The sequence below is a fragment of the Myxine glutinosa genome, chromosome 2, assembly GCF_964187855.1.
Source record: "Myxine glutinosa chromosome 2, kmMyxGlut1.1, whole genome shotgun sequence".
NCBI lineage: Eukaryota > Metazoa > Chordata > Myxini > Myxiniformes > Myxinidae > Myxine > Myxine glutinosa.
In genome coordinates this window covers 30,336,408-30,362,466 of record NC_136262.1, presented here as the reverse complement: position 1 = coordinate 30,362,466, position 26,059 = coordinate 30,336,408, and the positions used below count along the sequence as shown (strand labels likewise).

The 26,059-nt window shown below is 44.1% G+C and overlaps 1 protein-coding gene across 1 annotated transcript; it reads right to left on the bottom strand.

Moving 5' to 3' along the window:
- Positions 1-202: 202 nt before the first annotated feature.
- Positions 203-18,972, bottom strand: GMNN (geminin DNA replication inhibitor). The gene is made up of 7 exons (XM_068108529.2): positions 18,826-18,972; positions 7,095-7,213; positions 3,411-3,497; positions 2,985-3,099; positions 2,810-2,892; positions 2,562-2,672; positions 203-580 (listed from the first exon to the last, which is right to left on the bottom strand). The coding sequence occupies exons 2-7, from the start codon at positions 7,191-7,193 to the stop codon at positions 509-511; spliced, it is 567 nt and encodes a 188-aa protein (XP_067964630.2). The 5' UTR covers positions 7,194-7,213; positions 18,826-18,972; the 3' UTR covers positions 203-508.
- Positions 18,973-26,059: the final 7,087 nt, after the last annotated feature.

Genomic DNA, 26,059 nt, shown 5'->3' with positions numbered 1-26,059 from the left:
TCTTCCGCATCCATTCAGCCATAGTCTTCGAAGATGTTCCGATAACGTTTGGGGACACGCTTAACTTCACCATAATGGATATTACCCTCACAGAATATTACCCCCACCAAATGATGCTACCTGGAAACCACTTGCTGCATACGAAAGATTAGTTTCAAATATACATGAAGAAACAACAGGTAAAACTTCAAACTGACAATCGTTACAATGTGAAACATTCTGCAACCAATGCCAACAGGCCTTGTGCAATTTTATTTATTCGATGAGGTGGGGGTTGGGGGGAGGATAAAATAAATTAAATTAACCGACTGAAAAAAACTCAGCCAAACCATAAGATAAAAAATATCAATACAATCTTAAAATAAAGTTGTGAATGGTTGCTTAACTTTAAAAGAAAAATAAAGGCACCGATATAGAACAACACAACAAAGTTAAAATTGAATCAAAATGGTCGACGATTCGACTATCTGTTAAACCAACAATCTGTTACAATCTGTTAAACGTGCACTCAATCTGTTACACCAACATTGCTGGGTGTTCCTTCCTTGTACTCCGTGGGTGAAGCATCTTCAGAAAGTTTCTACAGAAATTGAAAAGTGAAAGAGCCACCAAAATTAAACTTGAAATTTCACCGGGGCACATAATCAGATACACAAATGTACATCCATTAAATAAACAAACTAGAAGGTCACTCAGTCGATATTACATCTTCTTCAATCTGCACATACCATGCCCTGAACCAAAACAACTCATCAACAGTAGTCATAACTCGTCCACAACGTTTTGAGATAACATGCTGTATATCGTTTTTGTCCCCAACTCTCAATGGTGAAGAAACACTGGAATTTAAAAAAAATTCTCGGATCTGGGATCGAATCTTCAGCAAAATGTAATCAATTCGTCCTCGTCACATACCCAACCCGTCCACCAAATTTCATCCGAATCCATCCACTTTCAGACATCCTGCACACTTGCAAACAAACCACCACCTCGTGCAGAGCACAATACTTGTGAAATAAAAAAAAAATAAAAAAATTTGACCCTAATAATTGGTGGTTGAACTCAAAGACCAAATGTGGAAATCTTCTTCAAATTTCAAGTCAATCAAATTAAAATTGACAATTTTAGATGTTTGGCCAATGTTGACCTCAAAATATTTGTTGGTTGAATTCAGTGACCCGATATGCGAATCCTCTTTAAATCAATTGGATGAAAATTGACAATGTTGTTGACCTTTTGATCTCAAAATCAATAGACTTCTTTAGGACAAACTCTACAGCTTGGTGAAGTTTCATCAAGATCGGTTTTAAATTGTTATCTGCAAGAGATTTACATAAAGACACAGACAGACCAACATGCGACCAACCAATATACTTGAAAAATCTATTTTCGCAAGTGATAAACAGAGAAGGATTAAAAAAACCCAACCTACGTCCACCTTAGGTTGCGTAGGTAACTTAAACGGTACCCAGTAGCGCACCTATCTCCTATCCACCAAACTGAACAGTTTACGTTTTCTATCCCAGTGATAGGCCGGATCTGCATCCAGACCTGAACCAAAATCTAATCGGCTTGTTCTCGTCACCAAACCAACTCATCCTAGTTGTCATAACTCATTTACAACTTTTTGAAATATCATGTGTTGTATATCATTTTTGGCACCATCTCTCAATGGTGGTCACTAAAAAAAAAAAAAATCATATCCAGATCTTTACCAAAATTGAATCAATTCTTCCTTGTCACACACCCAAACTATTCACCAAGTTTCATCCAAACTCATTCATAACTTTGAGATACCCTGTTCAGACAAACAGACACGGGGTGAAAACAACAACCAACCATCTTCGATGGCAGAGGTAATGAAAACATAAAATAAATTAAAATAGAAACAAAACAAGAAAAAAAACAAAATGTCATAGCCCCCGCAGTGGTTTTATAGTAATTTTGCTGTACGGTGTTAAAGGCCGCCAGTCAGCCATCTTTGGTCGAATGACAAAACAAAACCTTTTGCATATGTATACTCATGTATTGTCTTTGTGCTAAGTTTGAAGAAAATCGGTCCATGCATGTAGAGAAATGTTTAGGGACACGCTTCGGTAACAAAATGGCCCCTAGTCGGGCATCTTGGATCCGATCTCGAAAACAAATGACGTGCATATGTAAGCAATCATTCATTATCTGTGTGCCAAGTTTGAACAAGATCGGTAAAGGCACATCTGAGAAATGGTTGTGGACGCACGGACAGACGGACGAGATCAAATCCTTAAGCTCCCATTCCGGATCAACGGGGGCTAATAAAAGGTATAATTGTGGAATCCGCTCACCCACTCCCTTCCCCAATCCAAATATTCATCACATCCATAAATAAAATATACAGCCCTCCGCCCCGCCCATGACAATTAGTTATGTGATGAAACGATGCAATCCCAACACAGTACATCAATATGCAAGCATTTTCACAAAGAACTTGGGCCATAATGCAATTACCCAGGCCACAACTGAAAATGCAACCACAATTGAAGGCCTTTGAGAGACCAAGGTGAAATCCACAGAAATCTCACCTCCACAACATCCGCCAGATATGAAGCCTTGGCTGCAAGCTCTGCCAGCTCTTCATTTTCTTGCCGCAGTCTTTCCAGCTCGGCTTCTTTAAGGACCAAATCAGCTATCAGCTGCAGTGTCAGGCATGAGAACACAAATGATATTCTTTATGCAACATACCATGGCTCAAGACAGGTCAGGCCAGCTTTCCCTTTGATGAGAGGTAAATGAAAAAGTAATTTGATCCAAGTATGTACAAGACACACACCCGCTCATTCTCCAGTAGAGTGTCCTCCAAGGCAATTCGTCTCTGCTCAGCAAGCTGTGCCCAGTACTCCACGGATGCTGGCTCTGGAAAGATAGCAAATAGTTTCAGAGATCCCAAGAGCCACCTTGACAGCTCTACAAAACCCTGCAATGGGAGCTTACCCAGGAAAGCTCACCTTGCACCATGAGGCGTTGAGCCTCACTCGCACATGAGCCCGTTTGGCTCGTCGCTGCTTTCTGCACTTTTGAGTTGCCAAAACCCTCGTGTATTTCAAGGTTTCTCTTTATTTTCTAAATGGTAACAGATAAGTGAGAATTTTTTTTAATGAACAAAAAAATTAAAAATAACCTCATACAAGACGAGACAAAATAAATAAATAAATAAATAAATAAATCAAAACCAAAAACAAAGAAGTAGCACCACTACAAAGAACATGGAAGTAATATCATGTGATAAGCATCAATCTGTACCTGCTTTTAAATGCCACCCACTTTAAATGCCAACAAAATTTAAATGTCAAAATGCCACCTCAATCTTAATACCTGTCGGTCAACAAAAATGAGAGACCAGTGTCATGCCAAGCAGTTAGTTGTACACATACCTGGACAGTTCCCAGCTGTGCGCAGTTTTGGATTGTTCTCAGTACCTGACGGGTTTGCGCCGCTCCCTGGTGTTGTCCCTGGCAAGGCTTTGGAAGGAAAGCATTAGCAAATGAAATTTGATTACGGACAATGACAAAGAAGTGAAATACAAATTAAACAATCGAATCTGGAGTAGCAAAGTGAAGCAAAATAAGCAATTCGATTTTTTTTTTTGTATACAAGATCGAGGCTCATGTAAGAGCTAACTAACATTACTCCCTAAAAAATGAAAACAAACAAAAAAAAAAAACCGACACATAAAACATAATAAAGGGAACGGGAGACAAGATGGGGAGCGAGACGGAAGCACAAAAGTACAACAGAAGAGAACAGGGACATCGGGAGCTCTGTGGGAGGGAGAGAGGGGGAGGGAGAGAGGGGGAGGGAGATCTGTGGGAGGGAGAGGGGGGTGGAGAAGACATAGGAAGGGGATGTGTGGGAGAGGAATAAAACACATGAAGACTACTAGCACTTGCAGGAAAGAGGTTGGTCTTTCAGAAAAGTGGATCTGGGGTGAATTAACAGGGGTAGAAATGATCAAGGTTTTGGATGGGGGAAGATAAGAGATGGTGGTGAACAGCCGTTTTAAAGACCTGGAGGGAGGAGTGGGATTGAAGAGAGTGAGGGAGTTTGTTCCAGAGGCGGGAGAAAAGAGGAATGAAAGAGTGAAGGTGAGCAGAGAGTCTTGATTTTGGCAGTTTAACCATAAGAGGGTTGCTGGCATATCTTGTGCGACCTGCAGGAATATTTGGGGGACAGAACACAAATGGAGCTGGGGGAGCAAGGCCGGAGAGGAGTCGGTAGAAAACAGAAAGACCACCTACCTGCCTGCGGTGAGTAAGTGAAAGGCCCTCACAATCAGCTTCATCATGGGAGATTCCAATGATTCTGAAAGCTTTGGTTTCAACAACAATTTTTCAATTTTTACATTATACACAATATAGGCCATTTTGTTTTTCCGACAAGAACTCCGAGCAGTAGTTAAGTGAGGACACTACATTCTGCATGCGTTTAACCTTACAAATGGCTACCAATCTCAAAAGCAGCCATTACATTGAGCCAGAAGGCAGTAAAATCTAGAACTAGAATAGGAATAGAAAATAGATACGCTTCTGCCCATGTTTGATGTCAACCCACTTACATTTGATCTCAATTCAAATTCACATGAAAGTACGAGGGAGGAAAGGAGCCGAGTACACGAAAGACAACTTCCATTTCTAAGTTGTGGTCTGCAAAATTGATTTACAAGGGAGCATGACCCTTTGACCTTTTGAACCCAAAATCGAATCAGTTGATCTTTGTATTACAGTCCATGCTTGTGCACCTTTTGTTTAAATTTATTCAGGTGGTTCACAAGTTATTGCAACAAAATAAACAAAAACCAACCAATAATGGATGGACGCACAACCTGAAACAATGCCTCTGGCCTTCGGCTGCAGAGGAATAAAATAAAACCCTGAACTATTTGCACTTTGCTTTTTTAACATCCAAGCACAATTCCCAAGCCGACATGACTTGGCCTTTTGAAAATGCAGTTTACGATTCCAAATCTTACTGGTCTGAGCAGCTCACTGATCTCACTTGAGCATTCCATCAGTTCACAGCACAGCAAGTACATCCCGTCTATTGGCATTTTCACAAGAATAGGAAAAGAGCTTGGACCGTGACCAGTTACCTCCACCTCATGAAGCTCGGATCCAGGATTCAAATCCCATTGTAGTGAGTTTTGTTTATTCTCAAACCTGCCAGCACATCTACCAACGGCGTTGCAAAGCATCTCAGATTCTTAAATGAAGAAGCTACACCACTACTCTGAACATAGTATCAATAAAATAAAAAGACTCAATAATAATAATAATAATATTAATAACAGGTATAAAAGTGAAAATACAATAGCAGTGTATGTGAAGGCAAGCCAAGCTACCTCGGTGAGACGTCAAGGTATGCATTTTGATATCTGAACACGTCTTTTGAGCATTTTGGATAAGCTACCAATCCGAACAGTTCATTGTCACCAATGACAAGCCACAAACTATTTGGCAATGTGGGGCAAGGCATCGTAAAATACCAGACCCATTTAATTGCAGCAAACAAGCAGCTTTCTAGTTTTAATGAAAGTCAAACAATCTCGTCCCGTGTTTGGTCTGAGATCCTAAAAGTTTGTACACCCAACCGAGCATTCCTCAACCTCTCACAGCTGCGTTTACATGTAAACTAATCAGTGGTCGTTCTCAGTCAGCTGATGGTGAATGTGAGGAAAGGTCACTTTTCAAAGATTAGCTGGATAGTGGTAGTACAGCACAACAATGGGTAACAATAATTGTACAATGCACAATTAACTTCAACACTTGCAGCCAGTTTTCCAATACAACTCGATTTTCCGTCCGCCGTTTAAACGAGCAAGACACAAGCAACTCTTACATCATCTATCTATAATGCCAGTAATCTCTGTACGTCTGTACGTCTGTACGTTTGTCTGTGACCGCTGTTTCTCGACAACCACGGGTCCGATATACTTTTCACTTGCCAGGTATATTGCTGGGGACCCGAGGATGTGCCTTTTCAAGGTTTCATATTAATCGGACAATTACTTACCGAGCTATGTCCAAAAAACGATTCAACCAATCAGAGAGCAGCGAACGATCGCGTGTGCCGAACGTGGAGGACACACTCTGCCTCGGATGGCACATTTGAGAGCGTATTCATTTATTTCACGTTTGCAAACTATGTTGGCGTTAAACTATGTTTTAAAACTAATAAAACCGAATTTGCGATTCATTCGCTTTCCTGCGCGTTTGTGCACGCGATGGCGATTTCTTTACCAAACTCCGGAAGCCGTTCGCTTTGGACCAAACCATTGCATGTAAATAGAGGGGGGGGATATAATTTTAGATATAGATATAGTACGGGCATGCCCTAGTCTCTCTATAATGCAAGCAATCTCTGTGTGTCTGTCTGTGCCCGCTGTTTCTCGACAACCACTGGTCCGATCTAAGTGAAACTTGCCAGGTATATTGCTGGGGACCTGAGGATGTGCCTATTCAAGGATTGCTATTAATCGGACAAGTGGTTACCAAGTTATGGCCATTTATTTAGCAAACACATACGTTTTGTACGTGAACGAAGGAACAGCAAAGGACGAGGGCGAAGACCGAAGGAACGATGAAAGTTTTAATTTTTTTTTTGCACGTATGGTCAAGCTACAGCGAAGGAACCGCGTGTGTTTGTTGTTCTCTTCTCTTTGTGCTTTTCCTTGCGATGAAATTGCAAAATGGCAAAATATGTTGGTGCTAATTGAAGAATTGGCCATTAAAACTAATTTGCGATTAATCGTAACTGCGATATGCGAACTTCCGGACAGTGAGGCCTTATTTTTGGTACGCACGTCAACGTACTTATGTCCACGTACTTACCTCCCCGCACGTACGGGCACGCACTAGTTTACTTAATGTTCAACAAAGAGCTGCTTGGGTTAAAAATAATCAAATCAAGATGCAAACAAAGCTTCTTCATTACAGGCAACGATCAGGCAAGCAACCGATTCATTTTTGGAACTACAACTTATGAAGAGCAACAACAGCATGAGACAAGACAAATTATGAAACAAAATGATCCAACTACCATCAGGAGGATGCAGAACCTACCTGGGAAACACTGGGGAGGTTTTCCACATTCCCTGGAATCTGCATCACTCTGAGCGGTCGACGACGACAACTATCTTTACCGTTGCCTTTATCCTCCATTATCGGTGATATTTGCTCAGCTGTATGGATACAAAAGATTGATTAATGTATACAATAAAAAAAATATAAATACAGTACATATAAAATCATCATATATACAAAATTACAAATTCCTTTTTTTACCTGGGCAACACTGAGGTGAAAGCACTCTTCGCATGGGTAAATTAACCACAGGGAGCTGGGGATATCGGGTGAGGGAATTATGTCCAGCAGCAAGGGACATGCGGACATAGTGACGGGGGAGAGGGGTGTGGTGGATGGGAGAGGAGTTGGCAAGATAAGTGGTGGGTTGGGAAGCACCAATGTCTGTCTTTTGATTAAACCCATCAGCAAAGCAACAGGTACCTTTGCTAGTGATTAATAATGGTAAGGGTCAATGAAGGATCAAATAGGTTACTGCTACAACCAATTTTGAGCAGACCCTTCTGTAACTCAATTACGAAGGATACTTTGGGCCCTGGGCAAGCCTCATTCCACCTTCTGACACCCACTTGGAGATTACAACAAACATTGATCAGATTTATCTCTTTTGCCAAATGGTTCAAGTGCAAAGCAAAGGAGGAAATAATATACATTGCGTTTTGTAACGGGACTGGGTTTCCTTAACTGGTGAACGTCACGGCACGCTCTTCAGCCGCTCAAACCCCATTACACAGCTACAATTCACCAACTCCTGGCTGTCTCGCACGCCAACTGATGCCACACGCTCTGGCACGTTTTAACGGTAAATAGTATTAAAGGCAGAACTAAAAGTGAGCAAAGGCCAAGTAGAGGTGAAGTGAAGCAAGGTTTATCAAGATGCTGTAAAACATGGAGAGTGAGCAAAACTGCATCATCAACAGAACGATTCAAGTGGTAAGCAAACTGAAAAAGTCGAACGATGCAGAAAGAATGGATTTTAAATAACTCAGCACAAGACGTTCAAATATCTTCCCAATACCAGATACAAATGCCACCGGCCTGTCGTCATTCAGGCAAATAACCGGACATCAACAACTCTCCACCCCCACCACCCGCAAACTCCCTAAACGAGTGCAGATTTGGATGTGGTCAATACACCTTCGTTAGACATCAGATATGAAGCTTGTGGCCATCAAAATTGTGCGTGTGTTTGGTTCAAGCGACAGCGACAATGACTGAAGTGTTTACGGACTCACTGACTTACCTACGGACACTGCTTGATCGAATAAGCTAAAGTCCAGGTGAGCGAAAAACAGACTGTTCATTCAAAAAAATATATATACAAGTCAAGAGACGACGATGGTTCATGAGCGAGCGGTATTCAATGACAAAGGACTGACTATAACCGAAACAGGCCCGGACTGGGGGGTCGGATCTATTTCGGGCGTCGCTCCGCCCACAATGGGCGCAATACGCCCACTCTGGGCAGGACACAACTCGATCATGATATCAACCTCCCACCCAAGTTTCATCAAGATCGGATGATATCATCGGGTAGTTATGCTGCGGACAGACAGACACACACACACACAGACAGACCGACGCACACACATGACGAATATAGTGGTCACTCTGTTTGATAACTCGTGAACCAATATATACTCTCACCCTTCCACAGTTCCTTCTTGGCATCAGTCCATATGACTAACTAGCAGGAGTACCCGGCGTTGCCGGGGTGAGTGGGAGGAAGTGGAGGGAGGAGGGGAGAGAGAGGTGAGGGGAGAGGAAGGGGGAAAGATATTGTTACGGATCTCAGAGATGGCACTCCCCTTAGCAAGGGGGGGTTACTCCCCTTGTCCTGTTAAGCTGGCCGTCTCTGGTCCTGGTACGTGTAACGCTCTTTTGCGGGGTGGAATTGATCAGGGTTATTGGTCAAGGTGTTCTCCCGAATACCTTTACCAATCCCTCCGCAAAACAGGGAGACAAGTACCGCTCGAACCACGGACAAGATGGTATTTGCCGAGCGGTTTAGCAATCCGCAGCCCGAGCCATTAACAAAAGACTAACCCGATTCCGAACGTTGGCCAAATCATGCCACAGGTACTCAATGGGAAGGGACTAAAGCGATCGGGGGAAAGAAGAAGCCAAAGTAAGGAATACCAGACATTTATTAATTATGTACAAAAGCAAAGAACCAAAGAAGAAACGAAAGTAATATACAGTGAAGAAGAAGAAGACACAGGGCAGCCTTATATTACCCCCAGGACAACAAACAGGACAGACAAACAGACTTACACGAAAGGGAATAGCAGACAGGAATGAATGGAGGAAGGAATGAGAAGGCCCAGGCAGATGGTGGGCGTCGAGGTCCGGCTCCAGGAGTCGACTCGCGTCGTGGCGGGAAAACTCTGGCAGGCAGCGCTGATGATATTGGTTGCACGCGAGCGGACCTTATTCGGCGGGGTTATCAAATCGGGGAGGGTATATTGCTTTTCTCTCCACTCGTACTTCGGGCTTCCTCACTCGTCTCCGACCCGTCCCTTCTCTCTGGCTCATGCCTCTTGTCTCCTGGCTCACGACCCATGCACGACTCTCTCCTCACCACTCTCTTTGCTTCCCCAACCACTCATCCTCAAGTAGTCCGCGCGCGGCGCTTATATTGGGTTTTTTGCGTATCAAGCCACGGCTTTTAGGATACACCCACCGGTGAGCTCGCCTCGGCCCTGATTGGTCGCGAGGGCTCACCGGCTCCGCCCCCTGATGGTGCGTTGACGGGGCCACGCCTTATTCCTGGAGCTCTGAGGACTCCTCCCCCTTCTTCTCCGAGATGAAGCACATGGGCAATGGCGTGTTGTGGGGAGATAGAAAACCACTCGCACCGCTTTTGAAGGGAACTTTGGAGCCTACTCTTATTTCATTAATGCAACGCAGATTCAACTACTGGGAACAGATGCTTAACTGAAACACATAATAATGAAATAACTACGGAGAGGTCCGATGGTTCGCTACGTGTTGTACATGGACTAACTAGGGTGCGATCTTTAACAAAACAATTGATGGGGATATTTACAGCGGAACATTTATAAGGGAAACATTTACTAAAATTTACTAGTGAAGGTTCTAAAAACCGTAACAATATACTTCATATAATTTTTTTCGGGGAGGGGAGGAAGGGAAGGAGGCAAAAATTTCCCATGCAAAGAGTGCTTTAACCATAGTGTTGCCCAGGTAAAAAAGGAAATTATAATACCATCTGCCACAATCACCATGTGGCGCTACACGGTACACATTTACATAGAGAATTTACACCCCTCCCCTGGTCCCCCACACCCCCGAATGAGGCCGCGACCACAGTCTATGTCTCCCCCCCCCCCCCCCCCTCCCAGACAAAGTTGTATTTGTACCCCAAGTAAAGTATAAAAGCATTTATAACTTGAGTGCCTGGCATTGCTCAAGCGAAAAACAAACTAACATTTGAAATGAGGGCAAATATAATGGAAAAGCAATTACAACCAAATCAGAATCCATCACAAATGTCAAATCATAATTTTAACTTTTCGGTGAATATTGGCTGGTGAATGTGCCATTGGTCACGTTTCCGAGTTAAGTATATGACGTTCAAGAAGAAGAAGATGCCTTACCACCAACTTCTGGAATGGCTTTATTATTTGTGTTCAAATGTGTGGTAATTGTTTTGCATTTATTTATGTAAATGTGTACTTGTATCTATCTATAATTCCAGTAATCTCTGTGTGTATGTTTGTATGTTTGTATGTTTGTATGTTTGTCTGTGAGCGCTGTTTCTCGACAACCACGGGTCCGATATACTTTAAACTTGCCAGGTATATTGCTGGGGACCCGAGGATGTGCCTTTTCAAGGTTTCATATTAATCGGAGAAGTAGTTACCGAGCTATGTCCAAAAAACGATTCAACCAATCAGAGAGCAGCGAGCTATCACGTGTGCCGAACGTGGCGAACAGACTCTGCCTCGGACGGCACATTTGAGAGCGTATTCATTTATTTCCCGTCGGCAAACTATGTTGGCGCTATGTTGGCGTTAAACTATGTTTTAAAACTAATTAAAACTAATTTGCGATTCTTTCGCTTTGCGATGCGATTTGCGATTGCGTTAAACTCGCTCGGGCGTTAAACTATGTTTTAAAACTAATTAAAACTAATTTGCGATTCATTCGCTTTCCTGCGCATTTGTGCACGCGATGGCGATTTCTTTACCAAACTCCGCAAGCCGTTAGCTTTGGACCAAACCATTTCATGTAAATAGAGGGGGGGGATTGTCACCGTACTCGCAAGCCGTTCGCTTTGGACCAAACCATTTCATGTAAATAGAGGGGGGGGATTGTCACCGTACTCGCAAGCCGTTCGCTTTGGACCAAACCATTTCATGTAAATAGAGGGGGGGGATTGTCACCGTACTCGCAAGCCGTTCGCTTTGGACCAAACCATTGCATGTAAATAGAGGGGGGGGATATACTTTTAGATATATATATAGTACGGGCATGCCCTAGTATACATAACTCTCATTAATCAAAAAGGTTTAGGCACTATAGAGCGATTTTTTTTAAACCCCCCCCCCCCCCCAAAAAAAAAAAGTTTTTGCCTGAAACAATCCCTGACGAACCTCTAACAGTTTGACGAAGATCCGTTCAGCCATCTCTGAGAAACATGGCGACAAAAAAACACAGACCAACGGCTCTCTTATATAGTAGATAGGCAATACTAATGCTAATACTAATAGTTCCCACACCCCCGAAAAAAAGAAAACGAAAAAAGTACTCGGAATCGTAATCGATTACACTGGTTCCGAGATCGCCTCTGGGGTTTGTTCCTAAAACCACAACACCATTATCTTAATTATAGAACACAAGACCCCTCGAAGGCCGGACGCAGGCACACCCAGACCGAGCTTCTTTTATATTAAACATTATAGATGAGCTATTGCAAGTTGTCCTGACTAAATTTACCGCCATTGCTTAATCCGCAAACACCACTTTCCAAAAAAAAAATGAGGCGGATCGTATCTTCCTCGTGGGTTGTATGAATTACACCAAGCAAAATGCACCACGCAACCAAGGAATGAGTGGAAAAAGCGCGGGGATGGTTTTCTGCATGACCAAACGAAACAGCCAATCAGTGAATCGGATGTAGAAACTCGTTAAAAAGTCGAGCCAGAGATGGAAAAACGCATGAGCAATTCAGCCAATCAGATGCAGAAGCACTTATTTGGGACGTAAACGTGACCGAATATCTTCCTTCTTTTTTTAAAAGAAAGTTTAAAAAAAATTCGCGGATGTTACATAATTATGCTCATGTATGATTAATAAACGTTAATCGAATGAAATCGTAATGTTCTAATTTCTGTGAGAGTTGTGGCAGTTTTTTTTTAAAGGCCCACAAACAGGTTTTTTATGCAATTATATAGATTTTTAAGTAATAAACAAAGAACTGAATATGATTTTTAATTAAAATAATTTTGAGGCGTTACAGTAATAAAAAAAAAACAAGTACAAAAAGCTTTAATTAAAACAAAAGCCGCGTCGATGTTACACAATGCCTAGATGCAGCTGTGCCTATAACGTCGATGTTATAGGCACAGGACATTCCTATTGATTCGATTACTTGGTTATTTTTGTGCAAAGTGAAAATATATCTCGGCAATTTCCCGTGTGTGGCGACGAATTTTTAATATATCTCGGCATTTTCCCATCTGTTATTTCAGGCGGTGTATGACTGACCGTGCCACGATTTAAAAAAAAAAATATCTCGGCAATTTCCCGTGTGTGGCGACACGTGAACGAAGCTATGCTCCTCTCTCCACATTATTATGACGACGTATAAATTAAATATTTCATCGTGACGATTGTCATCAAATGGACGAATTTTTAATATATCTCGGCATTTTCCCATCTGTTATTTCAGGCGGTGTATGACTGCCCATGCCACGATTTAAAAAAAAAATATCTCGGCAATTTCTCGTGTGTGGCGACACGTGAACGAAGCTATGCTCCTCTCTCCACATTATTATGACGACGTATAAATTAAATATTTCATCGTGACGATTGTCATCAAATGGACGAATTTTTAATATATCTCGGCATTTTCCCATCTGTTATTTCGGACGGTGTATGACTGACCATGCCGCGATTTAAAAAATATATATCTCAATGGACTTGAAGTTACAGGCCTTTGAGAATTCATTTCGTTCTATAAAGGGCAACTTTCATCGGATTTTCTTCCCGTTTTTTTTCAACCGAGTCTAAAACTATGTTAGCGACTGTGAAATAAAATGATATATCGAATTTGATTTGAAATAAAACTGTGTGAGAGAGGAAGACACCACGGGCCTACAAAACAGGCCTCAAAGCTATGCGAGTTAATAAAATGGTGGATATTTGTTTATATGAAGCCTCTTCCAGAATGGGTGGAGCTATGGTTCCCAGAATGGGTGGAGCTTTGAGGTTTTGTCTTCTCTGCAAGAACAAGAAGCAGAAGAAGAACAAGAAGAACAACAACAACAGCAGAGGGCACTCTATGACCAGCGTCTGCGACGCGGCTAAAAAAAAAAGTAAGCCCGTTGGAGACCGCCCTTAAAAATCGTGAAGGCTATGACGTCATTTGCGTGACGTATCATGGCAAGGTTGTCTCAGCACGCAACGGATAATGGCCGCACAAGTCCTTCAGAATCGTCAGAAAGTGAATTTGACGAAGATTTTTCTGATCAGGGGTCCTGATAAAGTCATTATATTAACTACCAGCCGCAGCAAAAAAATTCCCTCGATGACGTAGCGGGTCACGTGGGTAATAAAACCGCCGTTTTAGGGAGGGCGGGACTAATCGAGCATAAAAGGACACCCAGAAACATGAATATCTTCTAAGATATTTATTCAAAAAAAGAAAAACGATGAAGTGCTGAGTGAAGCCAAATATATTAATGAAACCACACATGATTTTTTTGAATGTCTGTGAACCTTTTAATGTTTGTAATACCCTCTGCCACCATCACCAGGTGGCGATAGTTTCCTTTAACATTTTCACAACAGAATAATTCTAAACTCAGAAATCATGAATATCAAATATACCATATAAGAGAGCCGTTGGTCTGGATCAAGAGGGAAAAAGAGGGAAAAAGAGGGAAAAAGAGGGAAAAAGAGGGGAAAAGGAGGGAAAAGGAGGGAAAAGGAGGGAAAAGGAGGGAAAAGGAGGGAAAAGAGGGGAAAAGAGGGGGAAAGAGGGGGAAAGAGGGGGAAAGAGGGGGAAAGAGGGGGAAAGAGGGGGAAAGAGGGGGAAAGAGGGGGAAAGAGGGGGAAAGGGGGGAAAAGGGGGGAAAAGGGGGGAAAAGGGGGGAAAAGGGGGGAAAAGGGGGGAAAAGGGGGGAAAAGAGGGGGAAAGAGGGAAAAAGAGGAGACGAGAAAGAGGAGACGAGAAAGAGGAGACGAGAAAGAGGAGACGAGAAAGAGGAGACGAGAAAGAGGAGACGAGAAAGAGGAGACGAGAAAGAGGAGACGAGAAAGAGGAGACGAGAAAGAGGAGACGAGAAAGAGGAGACGAGAAAGAGGAGACGAGAAAGAGGAGACGAGAAAGAGGAGACGAGAAAGAGGAGACGAGAAAGAGGAGACGAGAAAGAGGAGACGAGAAAGAGGAGACGAGAAAGAGGAGACGAGAAAGAGGAGACGAGAAAGAGGAGACGAGAAAGAGGAGACGAGAAAGAGGAGACGAGAAAGAGGAGACGAGAAAGAGGAGACGAGAAAGAGGATCCGAGAAAGAGGATCCGAGAAAGAGGAGACGAGAAAGAGGAGACGAGAAAGAGGAGACGAGAAAGAGGAGACGAGAAAGAGGAGACGAGAAAGAGGAGACGAGAAAGAGGAGACGAGAAAGAGGAGACGAGAAAGAGGAGACGAGACGAGAAAGAGGAGACGAGACGAGAAAGAGGAGACGAGACGAGAAAGAGGAGACGAGACGAGAAAGAGGAGACGAGACGAGAAAGAGGAGACGAGACGAGAAAGAGGAGACGAGACGAGACGAGACGAGACGAGAAAGAGGAGACGAGACGAGACGAGACGAGACGAGACGAGAAAGAGGAGACGAGACGAGACGAGACGAGAAAGAGGAGACGAGAAAGAGGAGACGAGACGAGAAAGAGGAGACGAGACGAGAAAGAGGAGACGAGACGAGACGAGACGAGAAAGAGGAGACGAGACGAGACGAGACGAGAAAGAGGAGACGAGACGAGACGAGACGAGAAAGAGGAGACGAGACGAGACGAGACGAGAAAGAGGAGACGAGACGAGACGAGACGAGAAAGAGGAGACGAGACGAGACGAGACGAGAAAGAGGAGACGAGACGAGACGAGAAAGAGGAGACGAGACGAGACGAGAAAGAGGAGACGACACGAGACGAGAAAGAGGAGACGAGACGAGACGAGAAAGAGGAGACGAGACGAGACGAGAAAGAGGAGACGAGACGAGACGAGAAAGAGGAGACGAGACGAGACGAGAAAGAGGAGACGAGACGAGACGAGAAAGAGGAGACGAGACGAGAAAGAGGAGACGAGACGAGACGAGAAAGAGGAGACGAGACGAGACGAGAAAGAGGAGACGAGACGAGAAAGAGGAGACGAGACGAGACGAGAAAGAGGAGACGAGACGAGACGAGAAAGAGACGAGACGAGAAAGAGGAGACGAGACGAGAAAGAGGAGACGAGACGAGAAAGAGGAGACGAGACGAGAAAGAGGAGACGAGACGAGAAAGAGGAGACGAGACGAGAAAGAGGAGACGAGACGAGAAAGAGGAGACGAGACGAGAAAGAGGAGACGAGACGAGAAAGAGGAGACGAGACGAGAAAGAGGAGACGAGACGAGAAAGAGGAGACGAGACGAGACAAGAGGAGACGAGACGAGACAAGATGAGACGAGACGAGACAAGAGGAGACGAGACGAGACAAGAGGAGACGAGACGAGACAAGAGGAGACGAGACGAGACAAGAGGAGACGAGACGAGACAAGAGGAGACGAGACGAGACAAGAGGAGACGAGACGAGACAAGAGGAGACGAGACGAGACAAGAGGAGACGAGACGAGAAAGAGGAGACGAGACGAGAAAGAGGAGACGAGACGAGAAAGAGGAGACGAGACGAGACGAGAAAGAGGAAGGAGACGAGACGAGAAAGAGGAGACGAGACGAGAAAGAGGAGACGAGACGAGAAAGAGGAGACGAGACGAGAAAGAGGAGGAGGGGGGAGAAAGAGGAGGAGGAGGGGAGAAAGAGGAGGAGGAGGGGAGAAAGAGGAGGAGGAGGGGAGAAAGAGGAGGAGGAGGGGAGAAAGAGGAGGAGGGGGGGAGAAAGAGGAGGAGGAGGGAGAAAGAGGAGGAGGGGAGAAAGAGGAGGGGGGGAGAAAGAGGAGGAGGGGGGGGGGAGAAAGAGGAGGGGAAAGAGGAGGAGGGGAGAAAGAGGAGGATGGGAGAAAGAGGAGGATGGGAGAAAGAGGAGGGGAGAAAGAGGAGGGGGGAAAGAGGAGAGAAAGATGAGGGGAGAAAAAAGATGAGGGGAGAAAGAGGAGGAGGGGAGAAAGAGGAGGAGGGGAGAAAGAGGAGGGAGGGAGAAAGAGGAGGAGGGGGGAGAAAGAGGAGGGAAAGAGGAGGAGGGGGGAGAAAGAGGAGGGAAAGAGGAGGAGGGGAGAAAGAGGAGGATGGGAGAAAGAGGAGGGGAGAAAGAGGAGGGGGGGAAGAGGAGAGAAAGATGAGGGGAGAAAAAAGATGAGGGGAGAAAGAGGAGGAGGGGAGAAAGAGGAGGAGGGGAGAAAGATGAGGAGGGGGGAAAAAGAGGAGGAGGAGGGAGAAAGAGGAGGAGGGGAGAAAGAGGAGGGGGGGAGAAAGAGGAGAAGGGGGGGGGGAGAAAGAGGAGGGAAAGAGGAGGAGGGGAGAAAGAGGAGGACGGGAGAAAGAGGAGGACGGGAGAAAGAGGAGGACGGGAGAAAGAGGAGGATGGGAGAAAGAGGAGGATGGGAGAAAGAGGAGGATGGGAGAAAGAGGAGGGGGGGAGAAAGAGGAGGGGGGAAAAAAGATGAGGGGAGAAAAAAGAGGAGGGGAGAAAGAGGAGGAGGGGAGAAAGAGGAGGAGGGGAGAAAGAGGAGGAGGGGAGAAAGAGGAGGAGGGGAGAAAGAGGAGGAGGGGAGAAAGAGGAGGAGGGGAGAAAGAGGAGGAGGGGAGAAAGAGGAGGAGGGGAGAAAGAGGAGGGAGGGAGAAAGAGGAGGAGGGGGGAGAAAGAGGAGGGAAAGAGGAGGAGGGGGGAGAAAGAGGAGGGAAAGAGGAGGAGGGGAGAAAGAGGAGGATGGGAGAAAGAGGAGGGGAGAAAGAGGAGGGGGGGAAGAGGAGAGAAAGATGAGGGGAGAAAAAAGATGAGGGGAGAAAGAGGAGGAGGGGAGAAAGAGGAGGAGGGGAGAAAGAGGAGGAGGGGAGAAAGAGGAGGAGGGGAGAAAGAGGAGGAGGGGAGAAAGATGAGGAGGGGGAGAAAGAGGAGGAGGGAGAAAGAGGAGGAGGGGAGAAAGAGGAGGGGGGGAGAAAGAGGAGGGGGGGAGAAAGAGGAGGGCGGGAGAAAGAGGAGGGGGGGGGGAGAAAGAGGAGGGAAAGAGGAGGAGGGGAGAAAGAGGAGGATGGGAGAAAGAGGAGGATGGGAGAAAGAGGAGGATGGGAGAAAGAGGAGGATGGGAGAAAGAGGAGGATGGGAGAAAGAGGAGGATGGGAGAAAGAGGAGGATGGGAGAAAGAGGAGGGGGGAAAAAAGATGAGGGGAGAAAAAAGAGGAGGGGAGAAAGAGGAGGAGGGGAGAAAGAGGAGGAGGGGAGAAAGAGGAGGAGGGGAGCAAGGAGGAGGGGAGAAAGAGGAGGAGGGGAGAAAGAGGAGGAGGGGAGAGCGAGGAGGAGGGGAGAAAGAGGAGGAGGGGAGCACGAGGAGGAGGGGAGAACGAGGAGGAGGGGAGAAAGAGGAGGAGGGGGAGAAAGAGGAGGAGGGGAGAAAGAGGAGGAGGGGAGAAAGAGGAGGGAGAAAGAGGAGGAGGGGAGAAAGAGGAGGAGGGGCGAAAGCGGAGGAGGGAGAAAGAGGAGGAGGGAGAAAGAGGAGGAGGGAGAAGGAGGAGGGAGAAGGCGGAGGAGGGGAGCCAGGGAGGAGGAGAAGATGAGGGGAAAGAGGAGGAAGAGACAGAAGAGAGGAAGGGAAAGAATACGAACGGTGGGGTAGTTTGCGAGCTATTTCATTCGAATGTTAACAGATGAGATGGACGATTAGGTTATTTTACCTCAGAGTCCGTTCGTCGCCGGACACCACCTCTTACTCTCTTTGTATTAGTGGGTAGCCTACTCATTCACATTTATCAACAGTCTTGAGTCCAGGCTGCTAGCCCATCATCTATGTGCTTATCCATCCAGTCGCAGATCGCATTTTCTGCCAAACACTAAACAGCTCAAGAATTTCCTTTCAAATTCCGTTCCATCTTTAATTTATAATCTGCCTCAGTCTTTGGTTTGGAACTAGAGTCGGCCATCTATTCGTATTCCTTTCCGAAGAGCTTTCACTTTTATAGAATCTAAGACCCGTCGGACTGCCGGACACAGACACACCGAGGCCGAGTTTCTTTTATATTAACGATTATAGATTAGCTATGGCAAGTTGCACTGACTGGAAATTTACCGCCATTTCTTAATCCGCAAACACCACTTACCAAGTGAAACTGAAGCGGATCTTCCACGCGGTTGTATGAAGCACACTACAAAAAAACCGAGGTAAAAGTGATCGGGGAGAAAAAAATACACCAGGATAACTAGACAAGACCACTTTCTCCCGCGTCAAAAGGCAATGGCCAATGAGTGAAGCAGATGTATAAGCACGTGATCACGTATACCCAATGAGATGTAGAAACACGTAACCAATTCAGCCAATCAGATGTAGAAACACGTCAGAAATTCATCCAATAAGATGTAGAAACAAGTAACAAATTCAGCCAATCATATGTAGAAACGCGTCAGAAATTCAGCTAATCCGATATAGAAACAGTGGGAAGTAAAAGTTTTCTGAGTTCTGACTATCTTAATATTAAAAGTTTATTTTTGAAATAAATTCGAATGTGTTACGTAATTATGTTAATGTATGTATGATTCATAAAAGCAAATCAGGGGGTGGTTAATGCGGAAAATGGTCTTCGCGGTAGCCGTGGATAGATAGGTAGGTTGGTAGATGGAATCTGGATGGATGGATGGGTAGATATGTGGATATGTCGATGGGTAGATGGGTAGACATGTGTATATGTCGATATGTGGATATGTCGATAGGTGGATAATGATATGTGGATGGGTAGATATGTGGAAATGTCGATAGGTGGATAATGATATGTGGATAGGTAGATATGTGGATATGTCGATAGGTGGATAATGATATGTGGATGGGTAGATATGTGGATATGTCGATAGGTGGATAATGATATGTGGATGGGTAGATATGTGGATATGTCGATAGGTGGATAATGATATGTGGATAGGTAGATATGTGGATATGTCGATAGGTGGATAATGATATGTGGATGGGTAGATATGTGGATATGTCGATAGGTGGATAATGATATGTGGATGGGTAGATATGTGGATATGTCGATAGGTGGATAATGATATGTGGATGGGTAGATATGTGGATATGTCGATAGGTGGATAATGATATGTGGATAGGTAGATATGTGGATATGTCGATAGGTGGATAATGATATGTGGATGGGTAGATATGTGGAAATGTCGATAGGTGGATAATGATATGTGGATAGGTAGATATGTGGATATGTCGATAGGTGGATAATGATATGTGGATGGGTAGTTTTGTGGATATGTCGATAGGTGGATATGTGGATGGGTAGATATGTGGATGGGTAGATATGTGGATGGGTAGTTTTGTGTATATGTCGATATGTCGATATGTCGATAGGTGGATAATGATATGTGGATGGGTAGATATGTGGATATGTCGATAGGTGGATAATGATATGTGGATGGGTAGTTTTGTGGATATGTCGATAGGTGGATATGTGGATGGGTAGATATGTGGATGGGTAGATATGTGGATGTTTCGACAGGTGGATATGTGGATGAGTAGATGTGTGGATATGTCAATAGGTGGATGGGTAGATATGTCGATATGTCGATAGGTGGATATGTGGATGGGTAGATATGTGGATGAGTAGATGTGTGGATATGTCAATAGGTGGATGGGTAGATATGTGGATGTGTCGATAGGTGGATATGTGGATGGGTAGATATGTGGATGGGTAGATATGTGGATGGGTAGATATGTGGATGGGTAGTTATGTGGATACATCGATAGGTGGATATGTGGATGGGTAGATATGTGGATATGTAGATAGGTGGATGGGTAGATATGTGGATATGTCGATAGGTGGATGGGTAGATATGTGGATGGGTAGATATGTGGATGGGTAGATATGTGGATGGGTAGATATGTGGATGGGTAGATATGTGGATGGGTAGATATGTGGATGGGTAGATATGTGGATATGTCGATAGGTGGATGGGTAGATATGTGGATGGGTAGATATGTGGATGGGTAGATATGTGGATGGGTAGATAGGTGGATGGGTAGATATGTGGATGGGTAGATATGTGGATGGGTAGATATGTGGATGGGTAGTTATGTGGATACATCGATAGGTGGATATGTGGATGGGTAGATAGGTGGATGGGTAGATATGTGGATATGTGGATGGGTAGATATGTGGATGGGTAGATATGTGGATGGGTAGTTTTGTGGATATGTCGATAGGTGGAGGGGTAGATATGTGGATGGGTAGATATGTGGATGTGTCGACAGGTGGATATGTGGATGAGTAGATGTGTGGATATGTCAATAGGTGGATGGGTAGATATGTGGATGGGTAGATATGTGGATATGTCGATAGGTGGATATGTGGATGGGTAGATATGTGGATGGGTAGATATGTGGATGGGTAGATATGTGGATGGGTAGATATGTGGATGGGTAGTTATGTGGATACATCGATAGGTGGATATGTGGATGGGTAGATATGTAGATAGGTGGATGGGTAGATATGTGGATGGGTAGATATGTGGATGGGTAGATATGTGGATGGGTAGTTATGTGGATACATCGATAGGTGGACATGTGGATGGGTAGATATGTGGATATTGGAATTAGAAACGTTCTGATATGTGTTGCAGATCGAGGGGTACAAGGATATTGACAGGATGTGTATGCAGCTTGTAAATGGATTGATGGGTGATTGTATCTGGTGTTGGTGCAGCAAAGGCATGATGGACCAAATAGCCTTCTGTATCAAAGTTCCTTATGTGTATCATGGAGTATGATATCGTGTTTTGACATTTCCGTCTTTCGTTGTCATTCCTTCCTACCTTGTTTGCTTGTTTTGGGGGATTCCATCCCGACTTTTTTTTACGTCTTTTTTCTTACTTGTATAACATTTGAGGAATAACGATGGATGGTTGAGCTCAATAAAATACATCAAACGCTAAACAAGACAGCTTATAGCATGTTTATAGATCTAGGGTCGTGGGTCGGGCCTCAAGAACATCGGGGTGTGTAATGTGTTTCATGTACATTTACCAAGTTTATTGTAGAGTGCTCGCAAATTGATTTAAGCATTTGAGCAAGCACTTCATTCAAAACCATTGATAAGGAACGGTTGGCTTGGCAAGCGCTAGCTATCAGCTTCGTAACTGAACACACCATGGGTTTCCTTCCTTTCAGTTTAGTGTTAAACAGCAGTAGCGACTGTTTCAAAAGGTAATCATTCCTGTTTGTGATTTATAATGTTTTACTTGGGGTAGGGGTGCTCCTACGAATACGGCAGGATAAGCTATTTATTCACGTTAACACTATGTTTGCTCAAGAAGGAAAAACCCATTGGGGAGGGGAGATGTTAGTATTAATATCGATATGTAATAACATTAATATTAACTTAATAACACGAAATGCTGTCATTAACAATTAATATTAATTAATTAACTATTAACCATTGTGGGCTTTATCCCCGGTGTAGAATAGGTACACCATATCCCTGCGTGTCATAAGAGGCGACTAAAGGCTTGGCGTCAGGAAGGGCATCCGGCCATAAAAAAAACATTGCCTCAAAAAGGGAACCATGATGATAGTCATGGGGCCCGCAAGGCTAACCCCCGCTCCAACAGGGAAAATGGCCTTAAAAAGGGGAATTTTTTTTTTCATTGTGGGCTTTATATATTACAGTAGATCTTCGTTGGGGTGCGTTTGTCAACGCGATAAGCATGGATTGCCTGGATGTCTGTATTCCTCCAAATTTCTTTCATTTTAGTATTAAACTGTGTTAGCGACTGTTTAAAAAGTTTAATCCTACGTGTTTGCGGTTTATAATATTTTTCCTTCTGGTAGGGGCTGTTGCTCCCACGAAACGCCACGGTAAAATATTTATTCACGTTTTACACGGGTGTTTGGTCAAGGAAGAAGCATCCCTTTGGGACAGGGGTATTATTATTATTGTTATGAATTTTAGGGTAGAGTGATATATAGATCAGGTAGATCTGTGCAGGAATCATGCTCCGACTGTCGTGAAGAAGAAGAACCACCCCATTTAATAAGTAGAGGTCCTGTTTAGCCTGAATGTCGGATTAAGTGTATATTCGTCCCCATCACAAGGGGGCAGGGCTTGTTAACTAGATTAGGGCATAAGGGTAAATTATCCCTTGTAAGTCTTACCCTATGTGATTTATCCTTTGGCTCTTTTGGCACTGCACCATAGACACTAGTGAGGAAGGCCCATAAACTACAACATAAATAATAATAAAACCTAACCAGAAGCCAGGCATCAAGCACCAAGGCTAACAATCCCGCCTGGCAGGCACACATCGCTCAAGCAGGGCGAAAAACGCCCCGGAGACTCGTGATGGGTCAAGTCAGGGGCAAGAATCTGGCCACTGATTGGTGGAAGGAGGACAGAGGGGGAAGCAGAGCGCCGATTGGCCAGGTACCACCGATGACGTCAGGGCAGACAGAAAGACCCCAACCTGCCTGTGGTGAGTGAGTGAAAGGCCCTCGGAGTTAGCTTCATCGCGGGACCTTCATCACGGGAGCCAATGATTCTGAAAGCTTTAGTTTCAACAGCGTGAAGCCGAGCTTGGTGTGAGGCAGGAGCACCGGCCCAGAGGGGAGAACACTTCTCACTGCTCCAACTGGAGTTGCTGCTTTTAACATTGGTGGCATGACTGTTCACTCAGCTTTACTTTTGAGAACAGGAAAGTATGGACAAGATGGAACTCTTACATATGAAAAGCTGAACACACTTCGTTCTAAGCTGGACAATCTTCACCTAATAATAATTGACGAAGTATCAATGGTTGGTTCAGACATGGTTCTAAATATACATAGGCGTCTGGATGAAATCAAAGATGTCTCTGGAGATGATATTTTCTTTGGAAACGTTTCTGTTCTTGTAGTAGATGATTTGGACCAGTTACAATCTGTCATGCAGAGGCCCATATTTCAACCAGTGAAGGATGTTATGGCCAGACCCAATGGTTCAATATGGAAAGATGAATTTATGAGACAAAGAGGTGACCAATAATTTGCTGAGTTGTTATGTCGAATCAGAAATGGCCAATATACGGCACAAGACATTCAAATATTGAGATCCAGAGAAATGAATGTAGATGATCCGGCCTACCCAGAAAATGCACTTCATGTTTTTTCATACAACCATGATGTACAGCGACACAATTCGGAAAAATTAGACAAACTGGCACCCAAAGATCAGCAGATATCAATTCATGCATCAGATGATCAACCTGATAGCATTGGTCAATTCGATTTATGTAAGGTATCTTCATCACAAAAACATTCAAACACTGGAGGCTTGGAAACATTTTCAGTTGTTACTGTTGGTGCTCGAGTGATGATGACTGCGAATGTTAATACCTCAGATGGCTTGGTGAATGGTGTCATGGGTGAAGTTCAACCTATTATAACAAGCAATTCTGTCTGGTCAGGTTATTTCCATCCTTGTGAAATTTGACAACACTGAAGTTGGGCAGTTAGCGATAAGATCAAGCAGATGGAGAAATGATTATCCAAATGCAGTACCAGTGCTGAGGCATGAAGAATAATATGAGAAACAGCGAAAGAAAGGTGTACAAATTGCACACCGTCAGTTTCCACTCACGTTACCATGGGCTGTCACTATTCATAAGTGCTGAGGATTGACCCTTGATTAAATTGGTGTCAGTATGAAAGGTGCTAATAGGTTTGGATATGGTCAGGAATATGTAGCATTCAGGCAAGTGAAATCACTTGACAGCTTACATATCAGAATTTGATAAAGGTGGGCGCGATTCGGAAAATTTTAAGTCCGCTTACCGCTTATCCGCTCCGCCAGCCTGTGTAGTCCGATTCGCTTATCCGCTTCAGCGGCCGAAAATCTTAGTCCGCTTACCGCTTATCCGCTTATCCGCTTCGATTCGATTTTTATAAAGCGCTTCGACGTTTTTAAAGCGATTTTTGACGTTTCTAAAGGGAATTTAATGCTTTTTAAGCCTAAATAGCCATTTCTAACTACTACAAAGACAAACAAAGCTTTTAAGATCAAAAATATACATTTTTATTTAAATAAAATTTATTCAAAATTTATTGAAATAAAGTTTTCCACTCGACTCTACTCTACTCTACTCTACAGTTAATTTTAATATAATTTTAATATATGCAAGTTACATTAAAGAAAAATCAATTTGCCCGTCCTTTCTTTGACAAGAGAGTCTACTAGTCAACAGACTAGCAGTCTGTTGACTAGTCCTCGTCTTCCTCCTCCACCTCGTGGGCCTTCTTGAGGATTTGGAGGTTGCCCTTCATGAAGACGAGGGCCTCGAAGTTCGGTGCAGCCAGGGCCGACCTCTTAGGCCTGAGGATGTCCGACCCGTAGCTGAACACGCGCTCGACCGAGGCAGAGCTCAGGAGCGGCGTGTTATGCCTGAGAAATAGAGTTACCCAAGCATCACGGAACTCGAGCGGGAAGAGATTGGGCGAGAGCCCCGGGTTCCCCCTCAGTGGCTTCCTCGACCAGCTTTCTCCATCTTGACGTTATTGCCGCTCTAGCGTCCAATAAAATATTCAGTTTTCACTTATTATTCACTTAAATAAATATTCACAATTCTAGAGTAACGGCTCAGGCTAACAGCTGATTTGGCGAATCGCGATGCGCTTTAATTTTTCGGTAGTCCGCTTGCGCTTATCCGCTTCGGTTTCCGGGGGTTGTTCCGATTCGCTTATCCGCTTCGAAAACGTTAGTCCGCTGCAGCGGATAAGCGGATAAGCGGACTTTCGAAGCGGACCGCCCACCTTTGGCCAATTTGACCAAAAAGGTATTAAGTTTGATAAAAACATCGAAAGAAAAATGGACGAAATGAGGCTGAGATGCATGCATACCCAGGAAAGGCCAATGATATAGAGTTTGAGTAAATCAGAATGGATCACTGTTGGACAATTAAATGTGCGTTACTTCTAAGATAAGCTTAAATATATTTAGAAAAGCCAGTCTATGCCAGCACAGATGTTATGTGTTTTACTGAAACATACTTGACACCAGAGCATAACAATGATTCATTTCTTGAAATGAACAATTATGTACCATTCAGACAAGATGTGCCCAATGTTCAAGACCATCAAAGAATACATGGTGTTATGATCTGTGCTTCTGCCTATCTCAAACCAAAATAGTTAGATCTTGTACAAGTTCAAGGACTGGAGTCAAAAGTCGTTATTTTCGAAAGTGCTAAATCTCGTCTTGTTGCGGCTGTTTATAAAACACCATCTCTTAGAATGGCATATTTTCTTAAGCTTTCAGATGAATTGATGGCATTAATCCCTTTATATGTTCCAACAGTTATTGTGGGTCATTT